The sequence below is a fragment of the Lagenorhynchus albirostris genome, chromosome 4, assembly GCF_949774975.1.
Source record: "Lagenorhynchus albirostris chromosome 4, mLagAlb1.1, whole genome shotgun sequence".
NCBI classification, from domain to species: Eukaryota; Metazoa; Chordata; class Mammalia; order Artiodactyla; family Delphinidae; genus Lagenorhynchus; species Lagenorhynchus albirostris.
In genome coordinates, this window is record NC_083098.1 from 41,027,325 (window position 1) to 41,048,335 (window position 21,011).

Sequence of the window (21,011 nt, forward strand, 5' to 3'; positions counted from 1 at the left end):
ATAAAAAATAAAATAAAATTCAGAAATTCAAAAAAAAGTGAGTAGAGTTTAGAATGTCTTTGATGATAATACTGTTTAAGTCACTTTTACATTTTGTCTACAGAAAATCAGTCTATGCAAGACCAGGCATCTATGTTGGAAGGTGAATTAGTTACAAAATATATCTTTGGAAATCTTTGAATCACTGACTCTAATTAATGAGTGGATATTCACAATTATGCATGTGAACTTTAAAGCCGATAATATTCCTAAATCTGATCAAATCTTAGAACTGATTGAATTAACATAGTGACACAAATGATCTTGAATCATAAAAGTTGTCTGTTATACAGACTGAAAGACAAGGCTATACCAAGATTGTCTTAGATATAAGAAAGATTAGAAGGTGATGGGAGAGATTTGAATGATTAGTCTGTGTTTAATGAGAACTTTAAGAATTTGTTAAGCAAATAGCATCATGTGGTTTAATATTTTGTGATTAGTTCTTGAGTGTTTTGAGGCTCATTTGGTGCTCTGTCTCCTAGTCACGTTGTAGAAAATTAATTCTACTTTTAAAATCAAGGCAAATGAGTGCATGCTGGTTAGGAGAAGATCTTGTTTTTAAAAAATTTCTATGACATTATGTTCTTTGGTTTGCTAAGCAATTTTGTTGTGATTTAATATCGTGGATATCAATAAAACAAGCAAAAGTATAATACTGAAAGAATGTTTAATTTATTGAAAGAAGAAGAAGGTTTTGCTTTTACATATACACATACACAAAACCTAATAAGATGTAAAATGATTATATTTTGATTTAGTAATTATCCTATCTCTGGCATGTTTTATTCCTTTTTTCTTTAAAGATACAGGCATTTAATAAAGATGTTTAAAAAAAATTTTTTTTAAGATATAGGCATTAAGTACCTTAATGAGTTCTGCTACCTATGTTCATTTCTCACTTTGAGATGACAGGTTTTGGGAGATTTGGGGGGGGAGGAAATTTCCTAAAGGTGACAGTAGTTTAATTTTATATTTACTGCCAGCCTGGAAATTTTTTTTGTGTGTGTGGTATTAAAAAAAAAAAATCTTACCACAGATATTTGCTGCCTTTTTCTACTTTATAGGTTGTTCTTAATGCAAAGGTGATAAAACATACTGGTGTTGCGTAGTTGGGCTCTGTTTGTTTTTTTAACAGTGTTTCTACCATGTGGATGATTTGGGTATGCTGAATTGCTCTCTGGGAAAATAGGAGATTGCTACTTTTTTTCTTTTTTTGTGTGTGCAATATATCAGAAGCCTTTTTTTTTTTTAGCAGACTCAGGTGATTTATTTTTTCTTTATTAGGAGAGAATTGTTTGAAGCTTATATACCAATATAGACATAAAAACTTCACTATCCTTAAATTTAGTACAACTCTTTCACTTTAAAAGGAAATAATGTCAAGATATGCTGCTTTCTAAGCCAAGGCCCTGTGATTATTAGAGGTAATGAGTTTGAGAGTCCAGGGCTACATAGTGATCCCAGCAGCTCAGCTGGTAAAACTTTTGTGACAGTTATCTCAGGGTGAAAGTAAAGTTTGAAGGTATTATATGATAGATACAGTTTAGTTTTCTTTTTTTCAGGATTCTAAAGGAAAATGCCTTCTATTATCTGTTATAGGTTCTCAGAATGGTTGGAATGATCCTCCAGCTTTGAACAGAGTACCCAAGAAGAAGAAGGTACTAGAAAAAGATGTCTATTCAGTTGCCTACAGGTGTCCTGTCAATCATGTAGCCACCTGAAGCACACCACACTTCACTGTTCCTTTAAAGGCAAAGCTGACTGACTGATATACTTAATATGTGTATTTCAACTTACATCTTCTAATCCATGAAGGGAAGGAAAGAAAATACAAAATAGTATGGTGATATGAATTAAACCCTTTTTAAAAAACAAGATGTAAATTCCCAGCACATCTTTTTCAAAGAGTAGGAAACAAAATTTCATGCTTCTCAAGTGGTTTTTTTTTAGGAGTTACTTTGGTTTTGGGTTCTAACAGTAATCATGAATTTGTAATTATATTTTGGACTATTTTTGTCTATCACATATAATATGAAACGAAATAGCCTTGTAGTTGAGCATCATTTAGATGTTAGTAACTGTTGAGAGCTGTTAGAGCATAACTTAAGATTCTTCTTTTACCCCAAGACTTTTTTTTTTTTTTTTACTCCTAGTGATTTCTGTCCCCCAAGTATAGTAATGAGAGGCCAGAATATAAAATTGGGAGATACTAAATGAGCAAACCCCCCCCCAAAATTAGATCAATGATAATCAGAAATTTAATCTACTACTTTGAGTGTGATTGATCACTAAGTAGGTATCACTTAATGATCTAGGAAAAAGGTATTACATCTGATCACATTAAACAAACACATATTTGGCATATCTGATCCCAGTATGGCTAGATATAATTCTCCAGACTTTGACATCCTCTTTCAAAAACACCATGGTTTTGGCCCATTATGGGATAAGTGTGGAAGGTAAAGGGGAAACAAAGGTCCAGGTTTGAGCTCCCAGCCCTCTTAGCCAGATTAGCTTTACTTTTTATGTTTTTCTCTAAAATTCTGCATAAAATTTCATTTTAAAAAGTGTTCTCCTGTTATTTAAAAAAAATTTTTTTAACCATGGAATAGTCTAACTCCCTTATTTATTTTTTTAAATTTTTTTATTGAAGTATAGTTGATTTACAGTGTTGTTAATTACTGCTGTACAGCAAAGTGATTCAGTTATACATGTATGTGTATATACATTCTTTTTTAAATATGTTCTTTTCCATGTGGTTTATCATAGGATATAGAATATAGTTCTCTGTGCTGTACAGTAGGACCTTGTTATTTAACCATTCTATATATAAAAGCTTACATTTGCTAACCCCACCCTCCCATTCCAACTCTCCCCCAACCCCCTTGGCAACCACCAGTCTGTTCTCTATCCCTGATTCTGTTTCTGTTTCATAGATAGGTTCATCTGTGTCATATTTTAGATTCCACATATAAGTGATACCATATGGTATTTGTCTTTCTCTTTCTGACTTACTTCACTTAGTGTGATAATCTCTAGGTCCATCCATGTTGCTCCAAATGGCTAACTCCCTTATTTAAAGCTGAGGAAATGTTGTCATCATACCGTTTTTTTCCTTACTCTTGGTGCCTTTTATTTCTTTTAAAAGATGCCTGAGAACTTTACGCCTCCTGTTCCCATCACATCACCAATCATGAACCCCTTGGGTGACCACCAGTCACAGATGCTGCAGCAACAACCTTCAGCTCCAGTACCACTATCAAGCCAAGCTTCATTCCCACAGCCACACCTTCCAGGTGGCCAGCCCTTCCATGGCATACAGCAACCCCTCAGTCAACCAGGCATGCCTCCGTCTTTTTCAAAGCCCAATATTGAAGGTGCCCCTGGAGCTCCTATTGGAAATACCATGCAGGTAACAGTAAATCTGTGGAAGTGGGAGATGGCTTTATTTCGGTATGTTTTCTTAATGTTTTAACTTTTATGGTTATACCTTTATTATTATCTCAATTTGATTTCAATTTAGGCAACTTAAAAATAATAACTTTTTTTTAAGATTGTTCATGTATGTATATTATTTTTCAATGACAAGGCCACATACAAACTTTCCAGAAGGAGCTTATGTATTTACTAGTATATGTTAACAGTAACTTGGCAATTACAGTATTTCATTTGATCTAATCAGTAGCCGCAATTTAAGATCAGTTGAATCCATATTTGCATCCAAGGTTGCTAAGCAGAAGCTGTTTCCAAAGGTTTTTTCCTTTAAAATATAAAATAAAAATGTAATGAGTTATATATTTTCTTGTGTATGTGTAAGAGCTAATAAGAGAGCCATATCTTTAGATGGAGATATAAATTTGTGGTTGCTTTTCACATACAAACAGCTAGTTGGCAAGGCTCTAGATGATGAAAAGTCTACCATATTTCCATATAACTGACTTAGACATACAAAGATAAACATTTTGATCTGTTCATGAAAAGTAAAGAGGTTGGGTCACAGTTCAACATAAGATGAAATAAATCCTGCCCAATTATAAAACTAGCTCTTCTGTCTGTTATTGTCTTTGACTCTCTAAAGTCAAATTTGTAAAGATTATATCTCTACCACAAGAGTATGTTTTGCTCTTAAGAGATTTCTGCCTAAGGAACTTCTAAACATTAACAGTTGCATTATAAAACCAAGTGTTTTGATGGAGGTGGGAGGACCTTCTTCTTTCCACAAGAATATATAAAATTATAAAGATGCACTGTTAATTTTTATAATTACAAGTCTGTGGTGTTTGTGAAGCCATTCACTTTTGTTTAGACCTGGGTGCTCATGCTATACTCATCTGACCAGAACCTCAGTTGCCATTGAAAGGGAGAGCTTCATGGATGTGTGTGTTCAGCCAGGCCATAATATCCACCTTCCTGTCCATTTAGATGTCTCTGAGGCACCTCACACTTAACATATCCAGAATCTAATTCATAGTCTTCCTTCCAAACCTAGTCGTCTTTTGGTGTGTCCTGTTTGAATTAATGGCATCATAATCCTTCCTATTTAATCCAGCCAAAAACCTGGGCATCATCTTTATATTCTTCTTCCTTTAACCTGTTTTTCAGAGCTATCCCTAAATCTTGCTATATTACTTAAAAATCTCTCTCAAATCCCTTCTCTACATTTCCAGTCTAGTCCATGCTACCTTCGTCTCCAGTCTCAAGCAGTGCAGGAGCCTCTAGTTGGTCGGCCAGCATCTACTTTCACCCATCTCTTATCTGGTCTCATCTCCTCATTGCTTAAAACGTTACAGCTTCCCATTGTTCGCAGGATAAAGACCAAAATATTTCACATTGTCTGGATTCTCTCAGCTCATACTCTTCCTTGCTGTCTCTCTCTGCTCCAGTTACCGTGACCTCCTTTCAGTCCCTTGTATCATGATCCTTCCTGTGTACACGTTCTTCTGTCTGGAATGCATTTCCTTCCCCATTTAACTGGTTAACTCCTACTTATCCTTCTGATATAACTTCCTTAAAGAGCCTTCCCCTCAGTTAAATCCCAATTATATTGTCTCTTGGTTCCAGTGATGTTAACTTAACCACAGTTGCTATTTTACATACATTTATGACATTTTAAAACTCTCTCTCTCTTCCATCACCCTGTAAACTCCCTGAGGGATGAGATCATTTCCGTATTGGCTCACCAATACTTAGCCAATACCTAATACATAATTGCTTAATGTTTTCTATGAATGAACTAATCAGTCAAAACTTTAAACACTTATACATTCCTTCTTTGTTTTCCCATCTGTACATTCAGTAAGATCATGGACTCTTCTATCCTAACCTTTGGTTTAATCTTGCAGTTTGATAATAGCCCAGTTAACACCCTCCAAGGGTAAACCAAAGAATAGAAGAATGTCAGGATAAACATGTCATGAGGAACCTAGGGGTAAGACAGGAATAAAGACACAGACCTACTAGAGCATGGACTTGAGGATATGGGGAGGGGGAAGGGTAAGCTGTGACAAAGCGAGAGAGAGGCATGGACATATATACACTACCAAACGTAAGGTAGATAGCTAGTGGGAAGCAGCCGCATAGCACAGAGAGATCAGCTCGGTGCTTTGTGACTGCCTGGAGGGGTGAGATAGGGAGGGTGGGAGGGAGGGAGACGCAAGAGGGAAGAGATATGGGAACATATGTATATGTATAACTGATTCATTTTGTTATAAAGCAGAAACTAACAACAAAAAAAAAATGTTACCATAAAATACTTTTAAAAAAAAAAAAGGGCTTCCCTGGTGGCGCAGTGGTTGAGGGTCCGCCTGCCGATGCAGGGGACACTGGTTCATGTCCCGGTCTGGGAAGATCCCACATGCCACGGAGCGGCTGGGCCCGTGAGCCATGGCTGCTGAGCCTGCGTGTCCAGAGCCTGTGCTCCGCAACGGGAGAGGCCACAACAGTGAGAGGCCCGCGTACAGCAAAAAAAAAAAAATGAGCCAACAAGCAAAGCAAGCACCCACCCCAACCAGCCAACTTTGTAATTGCCTTCTTCTTTTTATTTCCTACTGGCACAGGTCTCCTTCCTATCAGTTATATAAAATAGTGATCAACATATGTTCCATAATTAATCAAATACTTTATATCCAATCCTATTTTTGAAAATAGAAGCTGTAGAAGGAGTACCTGTATCTTCTACTGAATATCTGATTTTTATGTTTGCTTATCCCAAGTGATTTCACATGTTAATTTTTCATTTGATTTTGAATAGCCTATCTACAAGCTTGTTGGTTTCTCTTTATCACATATTCAGGGCTTTGTGTATAGGTAGCTTCTGGTCATTTCTAGTCATTTTATGGTATTATTTATTCCAGCATGTGCAGTCTTTGCCAACAGAAAAAATTACCAAGAAACCTATTCCAGATGAACACCTCATTCTAAAGACCACATTTGAGGATCTTATTCAGCGCTGCCTCTCTTCAGCCACAGATCCTGTATGTATTTTTTATTTTGCTTAATTAAAAGAATCCCTTATGGAGCGCTTCTATAATGATTGCTTAAAGTCTTACAAGATGTATTTTGAAAGTTTATGCAAAAATTGTAAAGCTAGCACTTATATATAGTTTGCTGTACATATAAAAACACATTCAACTGCTTTTTACATATAACTTTAATCCTTAAAACAACCTCATGGTAGGTAGGTTTGTCATATTTATTAACAGAGGAGGAAATTAAGGCAAAAAGCATTTACATAATAATTAAGGCAGAGCCAGCATTCGAACCTAGTCTGGCTCCATAATTCATGCTTTCAACCACTATGCTGCACTGAGTCTCATCGGCAAACCTTATGCGTAGCACAAAAATACAACAGAATGGTGAAACTCAGATTTGGGGGTTCTTTCTGAGCTTACATCAAAGCTTTTAAAAGTAGATAGACAAGTCTTTAACTTTGCAATGACCTTAAAAATAGTTAAGTGCTTTAGATATTGGAGTCATATTCATAGTCAAAGTAGCTGATTTTACTCAGTTTATTAGAGGATGACTGTATTGAAAACAACAAAAATTCCACAAAGCCAGTTTTGTTTTAGGTGAAATGTCACTTTCTGCCAACAAACATTGAATATGTTTATTTAGTCACTGGCCAGTTGTCTGCTTGAAAAACAGCTTCTAGAATTTGTTGTTTCATCAAACATTGAGTAGTAATATGTACAGCCTTCTGCTAGTCTTTTGGAAAGCAATTCCCTGCACTGAAAGTGTCAGGAAAGCAGAGGCAGGGGAAAGTTAACATAAACCTTAGCGCCTGGCATTCTGGGAGTGATGGAAGGACGAAGCTAGGAACAGAGAACAGGTGAAGCTGTTAAACAGGTAAGTGTACAGTGTCTCCTAGGCAGAGAGGTCCTCATCATACAAAATGGAGGAATCATAATAAAAATGTGGGAAAACTCCAGTCTTCCTTCAGGCATGAGTTAACGTAAACAGAGGTTGGGAGGACACCTCGTACATGGCCTAGCTTAATAAATTTTTGTTGAGCTTCACCTCCTCTGGGTCACCATATCACCTCCCTTCTGGTTACCCAGGACCCCTGGGCAGAAGAGAAAGACAAACTGTTCCTGTCACTAGTTGGGGAGGCAGTTCAAATACTGCCCAGGACTCCTGCTGGTAGCTAGGTGGGATTAACTTTGAACCCTCCACAGAAGTCCATTTTAATCAATACTTGAAATCATTTTTATAGTATGACTTTATTCTTATTTCCACTTCAGTTATGTCCAAACAGCACAAAGTAATTTTGCAGCACAACTTAGTTTGTAAGGTTATCCTCGATGGCTTCACCTCTTCTGCACTCCTCTTCAGACACACTGACATGCCCTCCTCAAACATACCAAGAATGTGTCAGCGTCAGAGACTTTGTACCTGTTGCTCCTTCTGCCTGGAATTCTTCCTCACAGAACTGCAGAGCTCTTGCTCACTTGTTCCTGGTGTCTGCTCAGATGTCCCATTAGCCATCAGGACTTTCTTACCACGTCATACTGCCAACACTGCTGACCCCCTTACCCTGTTAACTTTTCTTCATGGCACACATCACCATCTGACATACAATATATTGTTTATTTAGTATCTTTTTCCCACCCAATAGAATATGAGATCCATGAGACACAACACTGTCCCAGCATGGCACGTAGTAGTCCCTCAATAAATATTGAAAAGCAGTGTCACTTTTAAGGCTGTTGCATAATGTAGATATTAAGTTAATCACAGTATAATTTTAAACCTTTATGTTTAGGGTAGTTTTCTCTCACTACACTTACAGTACTAGGATGAGGGTAGGAGGACTCCTTAATTTAAGAACTCATTTTAACACTTCCCTCTTAATAATCTTAAGTCAGCAAAAGATAATTTTCTCCTTTTTTTGGTGTTTTAAAGGCCCAGAATAAGACAGGATTAAATGTACCAAATGTGACTGAGTGTATAAGTAGTACTTTTGAGATTCCACAGTTCACCTGTATGTTTGCCTTCTAGCTCCCATAATGTTCATTTTATTTAATTTACAGTAACTGTTAGACCTTCTTTTCTGTAGTACACTGACCCATTGCTGCCTCCAGATGGCCCTTCCTGTAGCTTGTGGATATAGTGTAGATGGACACTCACACACCTCAAGTGAGTTGCAGTCCCCGTGGAATCCAGCCAGTGCTCCATTTTGCATACTAGGAGGAAGGGTCTCAGTTTCTTGCCCTCCCTGCCTTAATAGATTACTGATCTCTGTTCTAATAATCTGTCCAAGTTCATCGGTCTTAGCTATCTCCATTTCTTTATAAAATGAAGCTCTCCAACATCATGACTGTAAGGTTTAGTGAAATGAGATAAGGCAAGTTCTTGGGATAAAAGTTATTGTTCATACATAACATACCTGTTTTTTCTCTCCTGCAGCAAACCAAGAGGAAGCTAGATGATGCCAGCAAACGTTTGGAATTTCTATATGATAAACTTAGGGAACAGACAGTAAGTTTGTGGGGAAAAGAAGGATTTATGATAATCATTTATTCCTGGTTGCTAGTAAAATAAGTGTCTCATCAGCACTTGCATGTAATATAGTACGCGTGTGGACAAAATGATCGTGACAGTTCATAGAATGGGCTTTTCTCTGTCTAAATCTTACATTTCAGTCACTGGGGATAAGGGGATAGGGCTGTGTGTGTGTGTGTGTGTGTGTGTGTGTGTGTGTGTGTGTGAGAGAGAGAGAGAGAGAGAGAGAGAGTTTAAGAGGGAGAGAGAATTTTTAGCCTTTTTTTATAACAAAGGGCAGATATACAAACTGGCCTGTACTGGTCCTACGGTAACTGGCCTTCTATTCATTTTTATATGTCCCTTGAATTAAGAAATCAGAGAGTGGGCAGCTACTCTGTTTTCCAGAGACCAAATCTGTAATCTCTCTCATAGTCTAAGACTCTGAACCTTTTCTTTTAGAATAGCTATTACACAAAGGCAAAGCCAAAGGTAACCACAAATTGAGCAGATCAATGTGTATAACTATGAAGATGGTTGGCAGTAAGGAGTAAATGCCCTGTGTGTTCTGTTCTCTTGTCCCTCCCAACCTCTGCATTCCTTTCTAGAATTGTTTTGTTTTATTAATAAAAGCACTAGGAGAGAAAAAAAGAATCGAGACCTTTCACATTTATGCATTTTAGCATTTCTCTTCTCCATTCCCCATATCAATGCCATCAGCTAAAAATAACCATTTATCTCATGAGAGCCAAACCAGAGAAAGTTGATATAACAGTGGAAGTGGCGTGGCCCATGGACTGATCCAAAATAAAGTCTTCTCTGAAAAGTATGGACATGTATGCCAAGTAATGACATGGGGGGAAAAAAAAACTAGAGGTCTTATGATTTTAAGAGATGACAGGATTATGAAAAGCAGTTAAGAACTGGCAAATTGAGTACATGGTGAGGATTGTTGCCCTCCTAATGGCAGTGGACCAGAAGTGCAAGGTTTCTATTGTCCACAAGGTTTTAGAGTAAATTGGGCCCCTACTTCGAGATGTCATGATTAAGAATCTTTAAACTCCTTCATGTACATAGGAAAAATTTTAAAAGGTGTGAGACAGTATCTAAAATAATTTAGTTATTTAAAGTAGTTAAGTTATCTAAAATAATAAGAATTAAAACTCTTAAGTGGAGAGAGACATTAACATTTCAACTTGGGGAAGGAAATCTGGCTTTTCTGTAAGGAAATACCTGGCTTGTCATACATGTATAATTCGTAAATAATTCCTTACATAAATCATTTTGTCATGGTTCCATTTTATAACTTAAGTGTTGTTTGGTCCGAGAAGCTTTCTGGAAATGCTCACCAGTTTATACATTTTTTTAATAATGTTTATTTCAAGCTCCTCTTAAATATCAGGGTTTAATGTTTATAGAGGGTCTCATGGAAAATTCTTCCTTAATTTAATTCTCTCTCTCAATTCCACCTTTATTTCAGCTTTCACCAACAATCATCAATGGTTTACACAACATCGCAAGGAGCATTGAGACTCGAAACTACTCAGAAGGATTGACCATCCATACCCACATAGTTAGCACCAGCAACTTCAGTGAGACCTCTGCTTTTATGCCAGTTCTCAAAGTTGTTCTCACCCAGGCCAATAAGCTGGGTGTCTAAAGGATGGCTTCACTCTCAGCCACTATTGCCATTTTTCCAAAGAAACATGTTTTAAAAAATGATAAGATGTGGACCAGTCCTCATTAGCATGTTTCCATAGCAGCCAGTCAAGAACATTTACATTGTTTCTGCAGATATACTCACCTTAGACCTGCTCAAAGCCCTGGTGCTTTCTTTTGTTTTAATCTTTTATTGCCTGTGATGATTTTCCTATTCTGCAAATAATGTATTTCCTGGATTACACATAGTATGCTTTCCTGAAGTATTCTGATAAAATATGGTTTTTGAAACCTCAGGTTTACTTTTTGGAAAAGGAGCCTTTGGTTATGTGTAAAGCAGAGCTGAAACTAAATTTCTTTCACGTCCTCCCTACTTCCTCCATGTCAATCAGATTAAAGTGTGTAATCCTATTTATGTGTACGTAGTCTTTTTTTTAAACAGCTACTCACAGTTTAGTTTAATCTCTGTTTTTTGTGGCTTTGGCTTCACTTTGGTCCTGAACAAATAACTAAATCTACAGGCTGCTACATAGATTTTAGCAAATATTAATGAAAAGTGGGCTCACTAGTTTTAAGTATCTATAGGAAAAGATTGAGCATTTTCATTCTGTAGGATGCATTGAACTTTTTTCTATTAATAAATGTTTTCAGTATTCTGTTTGAGTTTTAAGATTGAATTGTCTCCATTTTATATTTAGAAATCTATTCATCCATTTTTTTAAAGTTACCTATTTCTCTGAGGTTTAAGTTCAGAAAGAAAGCTTTAACTTCTGTCAGCCTCCTGAATCGACATATTTTCAGACGGTATTTTCATCAAATGATTTTATTGTAATCTGTCTTAAGAACAGTGTGGTAAACAAAAGATAATGGTCCCCATAGAATCTTGAGGAGAATTAGATACTAATAATTTTCATTGTTTAAGCAACTTTACCTAAGTGAGTTGGAAAACTAGAAGATAAAAAGTATGACTGCTGTGAAGACAGGTGCTGTTTCAAGGACTAAGTGTAGTTCATCAGGCATTTTGCAGCCTAAGTGACATAGTTTACAAGACCCTCTTAATTTCCTTTGCTGGGATTCCCTGCTCACCAAATAAAACACCTCTTTTAAAAATAAAAATAGGGACTTCCCTGGTGGCACAGGGGTTAAGAATCCGCCTGCCGTTGCAGGGGACACAGGTTTGCGCCATGGTCCGCGAAGACCCCACATGCTGCGGAGCACCTAAGCCCGTGCACCACAACTACTGAGCCTGTGCTCTACAGCCCACGAGCTGCAGCTACTGAGCCCACGTGCCACAACTACTGAAGCCCGAGTGCCTAGAGCCCGTGCTCCACAACAAGAGAAGCCACCGCAGTGAGAAGCCCGGGCACTGCAACAAAGAGTAACCCCCACTGGACTCAACTAGAGAAAGCCCATGCACAGCAACGAAGACCCAATGCAGACAAAACAAAAAAAGACATTAAAAAATAGAAATAGTTTCATAACTAAAAAAGGAGGACCTTGATAACATGTATGAACATTGGAGCCTCACAAGTGGGGTGATATATCAGCTCCCCGGGATTTTGGTGGTCTGAGTCAGTCCTAGGACACACTGAAGTGGCAACTTGACCTTCTGGACCTGACCCTCGACTGTGGTGTCAGCCCAGGACCCCATCTGAACAGCAGGCTGGCCTCTAGTAATTGTTTTGATGTATTGCCCTTATAGTTAGGATTTGTGTTATGGCTGTATGGTTACCTTGACATGACAATGGCAAAACTGGCAGCGTTTTACAAAAAAACATTCCAAAAGATGAGAAACAGGAATAGGTGGCAGTGGAGCCCTGACCAACCCCAAAGATTTTACACGTATAAGTATGAAAAAACGATTTGCCACTGACATCTGAGCAGCTGTTACAAGTGGATGGAGGTAAGAAGACTTGAACCCAAAATAGAGTTTAGTCTTGAAGTATGAAGATAACAGGAGATTATGGGAAGAGAGCAGTTTGTTTTCCTGAAGAAAAGCGAACAAGGAAAGGGGTGTGAGGGAAACTGGTAGGTGGGGCTGGGTGTTGGCTGGGAGACATATCAGATCTCCGGGACGTGCTTTCTTATACTTAACCTGCTCCTCTCCTGCACTCCGCGTATGACCTTTTGGGCTGGATGGGATGGATGTACCTTAGGCCCCGTCTGAGAATCTCTTATGTGTGTGGGATGCACGGCTGATGGAGATGGTGGTTCATTCTAATAGTGTGGCAGCAGGAGAAAGTTGGAAACAACTGCTCTACATCTGACGAGAGTCCAACAAGCCTGTATATTCCTTTGGATTCAGAAAATTCCCGTGTATGCTGGAGGACAGAAAGATGCAGTAGGATTCCTGGAAACCAGATGTACTCTATTTAACACCTGCCTGAAAGATAAAGGGAGGGATGGTGATTGGTTAACACTTTTCTGATAACCACATGTCTCCTGAACCAGATTTGTGTTCACCTAAGAATGACTGCAAGGCCATCTGTTGACTGCTCAGCCATGGTGGAGACTTCATTTGGAATGGACATCTACATATGCACACATACATATATACGTATGCACCCCTCTTTGTCATTCAACTGCTGCTGTGGCAGCATCCCCAAATGTCACCCCTGACAAATCTATCAGGGTGTTCAACAGATGCTGAAGATGTCACAGGCAGGTAGCATCTCCAGTTATTCAGTGAAGAAGGACTGCCTATGCATAGAAGCTCTTAACTGTTTCCTCTAATAGATAAATGCTCCAAATCTTTTAACCAAACTAAATTACAAAGAAAAAGTGCTCAAATTAGCTTTATCGTTCCACTTTTCCTGGCACACTGGTTTTATATACATTTCTGTAGCATCTGCTCTGCTCAGGGCTTTGGTGACCATACCATTCACTCAGGCTCAGGTTGAGTAGTGCACCTACGAGCTGACTGGGGTCAGACTGTGCCATTCCTAAATTTCCAGCTGTTTGCTTTCTCTCCCCTCTGGGAGATACGGAATGTGTGGGTTTTAGGGTGTTGGGACAGACCTTGAAAAAACTAACAAAATCAAACAAAAGGAAATAGACTTTGGTTTAACTGTGGTGCATGTTTTTTACACTCTGGATTAATGTTTCCAGAGACCTGCTAAAGTATTTATTTGGCAAACAATGTTAGTCACCTAGAATAACTTTGTATAAACATCATTACTCAGTAATGTCTGAGATCATTTTTTTAGTGGAGCTGCACACCCTGTTGATTTTTTTAGTCCATTTCTTTTTTTTTTTTAATAGGTAGGTTTATTTTTGGCTGCGTTGGGTCTTCGTTGCTGCGCACGGGCTTTCTCTAGTTGCGGCAAGCAGGGGCTACTCTTTGTTGTGGTGCGTGGACTTCTCGTTGCAGAGCACGGGCTCTAGGCACGCGGGCTTCAGTAGTTGTGGCTCAGTAGTTGTGGTGCATGGGCTTAGTTGCTCTGCAGCATGTGGGATCTTCACGGACCAGGGCTCAAACCCGTGTCCCCTGCATTGGCATGTGGATTCTTTTTTTTTTTTTTTTTTGAGTAGCTCTTTATTGGAGTATAATTGCTACACAATACTGTGTTAGTTTCTGTTGCACAACAAGGAGAATCAGCCATATGCATACACACGTCCCCATATGCCCTCACTCTTGAGCCTCCCTCCCACCCTCCCTATCCCACCCATCTAGGTCATCACAAAGCACTGAGCTGATCTCCCTGTGCTGTGCTGCTGCTTCCCACCAGCTATCTAGTTTACATTTGGTAGTGTAATATATGTCCATGCTACTCTCATTTCACCCCAGCTTCGCCCTCCCACCCCATGTCAAGTCCATTTTATATGTCTGCCTTTTTATTCCTGCCCTGCAAGTAGGTTCATCAGTACCTTTTTTTTTTTTCCGATTCCATGTATATGTGTTAGCATATGGTATTTCTTTTTTTCTTTCTTACTTACTTCACTCTGTATGACAGACTCTAGGTCCATCCACCTCACTACAAATAACTCAATTTCATATCTTTTTATGGCTGAGTAATATTCCGTTGTATATATGTGCCACATCTTCTTTATCCATTCATCTGTCTATGGACACTTAGGTTGCTTCCATGTCCTGGCTATTGTAAATAGAGCTGCAATGATCATTGTGGTACATGACTCTTTTTTTTTTTTTAACATCTTTATTGGGGTATAATTGCTTTACAATTGTGTGTTAGTTTCTGCTTTATAACAAAGTGAATCAGTTATACATATACATATGTTCCCATATCTCTTCCCTCTTGTGTCTCCCTCCCTCCCACCCTCCCTATCCCACCCCTCCAGGTAGTACGTGACTCTTTTTGAATTATGGTTTTCTCAGGGTATATGCCCAGTAGTGGGATTGCTGAGTCGTATGGTAGTTCTATTTTTAGTTTTTTAAGGAACCTCCATACTGTTCTCCATAGAAGCTGTATCAATTTACATTCCCACCAACAGTTCAAGAGTCTTCCCTTTTCTCCACACCCCTCCAGCATTTATTGTTTCTAGATTTTTTGATGATGGCCATTCTGACCAGTGTGAGGTGATATCTCACTGTGGTTTTGATTTGCATTTCTCTAATAATTAGTGATGTTGAGCATCTTTTCATGTGCCTCTTGGCCATCTGTATGTCTTCCTTGGAGAAATGTCTATTTAGGTCTTCCACCCATTTTTTAACTGGATTGTTTGGTTTTTTTTGATATTGAGCTCCATGAGTTGTTTGTATATTTTGGAGATTAATCCTGTTGTTTCATTTGCAAATATTTTCTCCCATTCTGAGGGTTGTCTTTTTGTCTTGTTTATGGTTTCCTTTGCTGTGCAAGTTTTTAAGTTTAATTAAGTCAACTATACTCCAATGTAAAATAAAAATTAAAAAAAATAAAGAATTTCTACGTGTAAAAAAAAAAGCTACTAGAGAGCCTGCTCTATCCCAGTTGCTATAATTACATCTTCACGAGGGACAGTGAAGCAGACCACCTATCTGAGAGTCAAAGAGCTGGGTTCTAGTGTCTTCTCTGCCACTTACTGTTGGTCAAACCACCCCATTTCCTTTTGCCTCCATTTCTCACCTATAAAATGAGGGGGTAGGACTAGATGATCTCTAATTTCACTTACAGCTCTGGAAGTCTATGGCCCATCTACCTGTCCCACGGTGTCTCTGTATGTTACCTACAAGTCTTCAGAAGGAACCAAAAACAATTTTGGGATAGTACCAAAGCTCTGAAGAAAGATAACAGCAACAACTCAAGCCTATTTATATTTGGATACCTTTTTTCTTCTCATACAGTTGATTGATTTTTCTGAAGAACAATCAATGCAGTGCTTTCCTTGGTTGGAAATGAATAGGCGGGCATTTAAGAAATAAGTTTCTACTTTGAGGACTTGGGACAGATGTATTTGCTTGGCCTTGAGGTCCTTAAGTAGTGAGTCCCCCTCAGCAATGATAAATATTTCCATGAAATTAACCTTTTTACACACGCGTTTCCCACATCAAGAATATGCTAGGCCTTCCCTGGTGGCGCGGTGGTTAATCTGCCTGCCAATTCAGGGGACATGGGATCGAGCCCTGGTCCGGGAAGATCCCACATGCCGTGGAGCAACTAAGCCCGCGCGCCACAACTACTGAGCCTGTGCACCTAGAGTCCGTGCTCTGCAACAAGAGAAGCCACTGCAATGAGAAGCCCGTGCACCACAATTAAGAGAAGCCCCTGCTCACTGCAACTAGAGAAAGCCCATGCACAGCAACGAAGACCCAACGCAGCCAAAAATTAATTAATTTTAAAAAAAATATGCTATATTTGATTACATAGGACACTCAACAATGAATGAGTTTTCCCTGCAAATCTGGGTCACCCTTTTGACATTCCTGAACGCTATTGACAAATACCCTCTCCCAGCTAGAGAACCACAGGGCCTTTGCTTTAAGAGCAGCCCGTGGTAACGGACACAGCAAGAAGAGAAAGAGGTCACTGAAACGGTGACAGCAGCTAATGCTGAGAAGTAAATAAGAGCTTCTCTATGTTCATCTGCCCTAGGAAACCAAAATAACTATCCTAAAAGAAAACGGGGTGGGTGTTGTCGGAGGACAGGGACTGGAGAGCGGGAAGAGATGTGGGTGAAAACCTCATCAGCACTGTCTTTCTTCTGCCACAACAATAGGGATTGTTGATTCAGAGAGCTGGGATTTGGGAGCAGGGAGAGAGAGTGGGGAGGAGTGTGGACCTTGTTTTGGTTTGTGGACCTCGTTTCTAGGCAGCTGTTGGTCAAAGGGGGATGTGGTATAGGTACTGACAAATGTTCACGTTTCATGGCTGGGTCATAAGAAGGAGTGGCTCCTCCGTAGCACTGGTTAGCGTCTGTGCATGCACTCCCTGTAGTGATTATTTGATCCCTCTCTGCCTCCCTACCGGGCTGTGAGTTCCAGGAGCACAGCCGTGCACTCCTCTGTCCGTGGAGCTGAGCTCGGTGCTTCTAGAGGAGGCTAAATCAATAGATGCTTAAGGAAGGACTCTTAATTGATTCAAACTGAAGATAACTTGGAAAGATGCAGGGGGCAGCATGTCACTGACAGGTGGTATCAGAGTCAGGTTTGGCTTGGGTTTTTCAGTAAGTAGACCCTCTCTTGTCTATGAATTAGGAAGTAGGGTCTTCAGATCTGGCTATTTCCAGTGCCCATCTTCCTGCTGCCAAATTGGAGCACTCTATGAAGAGTGGTCAGGAAATGGGGGGGAAGAATCTTAAGCAGTAAGGCTGGGGTTTTGTTAAAAGAAAACCCCTTCCTCTCTTCACATCCAAAGCAATAGAAGCATTCCTTTCAGAGGAACAGCTTCCCCTCATCCACTGCTATAAAATCTTAATGGGGAAAATGTTCCAATCCATTTAGTACAGAAGCAGGGATGACAACTCTCCTGTGATCGAAGGAAGCTGAGAAGACTAATTTTCTACTATGCCGTGGCGTTGCTGTATCTCAAAACCGATCCTCCCATAGTCTTGGAGGCTAACTTCCCAACTTTATGCTCCCCTGAAATCACTCTAATCTAAAGCCTATGAGTGGTTTTCTTACTCTGGGAGCAGAAAGAGGTTTACATTTGAAATTGCTGTCATCCATTTGCTGCCATTCCATGCATCTCATCCAAGAGGCAACCCCCTGACCTTTAATCCACAAGAGCTGCAGAGCTCGTTCCTTCCTGAGCCAAAGGAGTTGCCTTAAATGATTACCTCTGATAAAGTAGAGCAGGAGATTTTATTTTATTTCATAGTTCCCTTCAGAGCAAACGAATCCTGGTGCAGCCAGAATTCCTTCCTTCAAGGTCTGAATCCCTCCAGCCCAACCAGGGATGATTCTCTTCCCAAGTCTGGGGCCCCCAGAAGCATCCTGGTGTCCTGGCCAGGCAGGTTTCATAACTGCATGGAGTCTATCTCTCTGGTATGATTAAAAACCGATAAAATACCAACATTATTCAGCACATAAGTAGGTATTAGACATCGTCCTGAGCTCTCTTCCTGTGAGGTAAGGGGTATCTCCATTTAGCACAAGAAAAAAACGAAGTTAGATTATTAGGTAAATTGCACAGAGAGTATTCCCAGTGTGGAGCTGTCTTAATTCTTACGTCATGTAGGATGAAATTGAAGATCTAAGAGACTGTCATGGTCCCCAAATCACAGAGTACTCAGACTTGCTAATTCAGAGTGGTGCAGCCAAACTCAAACCCAGGTTTTCAGATGCCAAACCTGGATCATTTTCACAACACTGTAGTTCCTGTAGCCAAAATCTAAATTTCCTTAAGAAAACCATAAGCATGAAAATCACTGTAAATCTCTTACTTCAAGAATGGATCTTCGCAAAAAATAAATAAATAAATAAAAGAATGGATCTTTTCTTTCTCTTTCCTTCCTCCCCAGAGCTTGCATTTTCTCCACAAACTCCTTTTTTTTAAATTTAATTAATTAATTTACTTATTTATTTGGCTGTGCCAGGTCTTAGTTGCAGCATGCAGGACCTAGTTCCCTGACCAGGGATTGAATAAGGGCCCCCTGCATTGGGAGTGCGGAGTCTTAACACCACTGGACCACCAGGGAAGTCCCTCCACAAACATTTCTTATACAATTTTTAAAAATCTTATATTAACGCTTTAGCTAGATACTTTGCCAGGCTCACTCCCATCTCTGAGACTTCTCTGGCACAGTGTTCCAACAGGGAGTTGCTACCAGGTCATTCTATCTTTCAGGGCCTTGTTTGCTGCCACCGTCTCCATGAAGCCCTCCTGACCACACCAGCCCACACACCTCAGAAGCAAGTCTCACACACAGCTTTTTTTTTTTTTTTTTTTTTTTTTTTTTGCGGTACGCGGGCCTCTCACTGCTGTGGCCTCTCCCAGTGCGGAGCACAGACTCCGGACGCGCAGGCTCAGCGGCCATGGCTCACGGGCCCAGCCGCTCCGCGGCACGCAGGATCCTCCCGGACCAGGGCACGAACCCGCGTCCCCTGCATCGGCAGGTGGACTCCCAACCACTGCGCCACCAGGGAAGCCCTCACACACAGCTTTTATAGGTAGTGTTGCCATCCAACATTTTCATCTTCTGTCTCTTTCTCTCCCTACCTGAAGCAACTTCTACTCCGAGGCACATACTATTGTCCAGAACCTAGGCATTTTGGCTATGATGGTTTTCTCCCAGTACATCTCAGAGCTGCCCTTTTGTAGTTTGTGTCTGTAAACTTGTAACTGTTCATTGACATTCGAGAACTGTTACCTGTCCTTGTTTAGGAAGCCTCCCTACAGCCCTTGGACACCTGGCTCACAATCTTCGCCAGCTAAACCCATAGGCCTCGCTGTGGGATTTCAGTCTTCTGTGGAGGTGCTGTCCAGATACCTCAGCGTCCTCAGCTCCAGCAACCGCCACCTCCTATATAACCCTGTGGCCTCACCTTGGAGTTTATCATTGGAAACTCTTCGACCACTATAGGTCCTAAATTCCGAATCCCACTCTTGGTGCACAGTGGCCATTGCTTCCTTTATTCTCATTCCCTGACAGATAGAAATCTACCCTTCAACTTCCTCAAAACCTCGATGCCTTTGCTTCCTCCACTACCTGTGAGTCCTTAGCTTCCTTCTGATCACATTTCCTCCCCCTTTCCCCAGCCTGGACTCCTCACAAACTTCTGTCTCACCAGCACCTCAGTTACCTGGCTCTCTCTCCCATCAAGCCCCCATCCCCACTTCAATCTGGAGATCCCAGCCAACTGCCGAGTGAGGCTGTGTCAACATGACTGTGCAGACTGGCGCCTTACGAGCCTGTGGCTTCCATTCTTACTTGGGCCCTTAATTTGGCTCTACAACCTTTTAGGGGTCCTGGTCAGCTTCCTCTCTCATTCTGCTCAACAGCTCCTGGAATCTTTCATCACTTTTCCCTAGCTTTCTACCAAATTCCCACTCTGCTTACCTAGCAGGTGATCTGACCTTCCCTTCAGAGCAAACCAGCCATCACAGCACCCTGCCTCACTTTACTGGCTCACTCTGCAAGCTAAATCCGCCCTCATCCTCATTTCCTTCCATTGTCAAGAAAAAGCTGTCCCTCTCTTCAAAGTTAAGCCAACCATCTGATCACCTGATCCCATCCTGTCTAACCCTGAACCCTAGGAAAATAGTTCCATCAAGCATCCTCTTTCTTATATTTTTGAACTTTGAGCTTTCATTATCATTCCCTAACCCAATAGATACATTCACATTCCTCAGAAACACACTCAACTTCACCTCTGTCCTTCGCCTCTTCATTGCCAAGCTTCTTGAAAATTAATTTACATAGGTATGCCATGCTTGTCTCCTCCTGCTTATTCTTTTTTTTTTTTTTTTTTTTTTTGCCGAGCCCCGCAGCATGTTAGATCTTAGTTTCCCAACCATGGTTCGAACCTGACCCCCCTGCATTGGAAGTGCAGGGTTAACCACTGGACCACCAAGGAAGTCCCCCTCCTCCTCCTTATTCTTTTTTTTTTTTGCGGTACGCGGGCCTCTCACTGTTGTGGTCTCTCCCGTTTCGGAGCACAGGCTCCGGATGCGCAGGCTCAGCGGCCATGGCTCATGGGCCCAGCCGCTCCACGGCATGTGGGATCTTCCCGGACCGGGGCACATACCCGCATCCCCTGCATCGGTAGGCGGACTCTCAACCACTGCGCCACCAGGGAAGCCCTCCTTCTTATTCTTAAACACACCTCTGTGTAAGGTCTGTTCCCATCACTCAATGAAAAGGCCTTGGCAAAGGTCAGCGATGACCTCTGTACGGGGTGGTCTCTTCATTCCCATCCTCCCCAGCCTTTCTGTAGTATTCAAGGTTGCTCCCCC

General features: G+C 40.5%; 1 protein-coding gene across 18 annotated transcripts in view; it reads left to right on the forward strand.

Moving 5' to 3' along the window:
* The window catches only part of SEC31A (SEC31 homolog A, COPII coat complex component), a 64,345-nt gene extending 53,254 nt beyond the window's left edge, over positions 1-11,091 (forward strand). For 10 of the 18 annotated variants that reach the window (XM_060147926.1, XM_060147929.1, XM_060147938.1 and 7 more), the window contains 5 exons: positions 1,642-1,700; positions 3,191-3,454; positions 6,396-6,515; positions 8,947-9,018; positions 10,502-11,091. In XM_060147926.1, the coding sequence (XP_060003909.1) occupies positions 1,642-1,700; positions 3,191-3,454; positions 6,396-6,515; positions 8,947-9,018; positions 10,502-10,681 (695 nt within the window). In that variant the 3' untranslated portion in view covers positions 10,682-11,091. Of the gene's footprint in view, positions 1-103; positions 143-1,641; positions 1,701-3,190; positions 3,455-6,395; positions 6,516-8,946; positions 9,019-10,501 lie in introns of all 18 variants that reach the window. The other 8 variants (XM_060147922.1, XM_060147927.1, XM_060147930.1 and 5 more) reach the window with 1 other exon arrangement.
* The last annotated feature ends 9,920 nt before the right edge of the window (positions 11,092-21,011 follow it).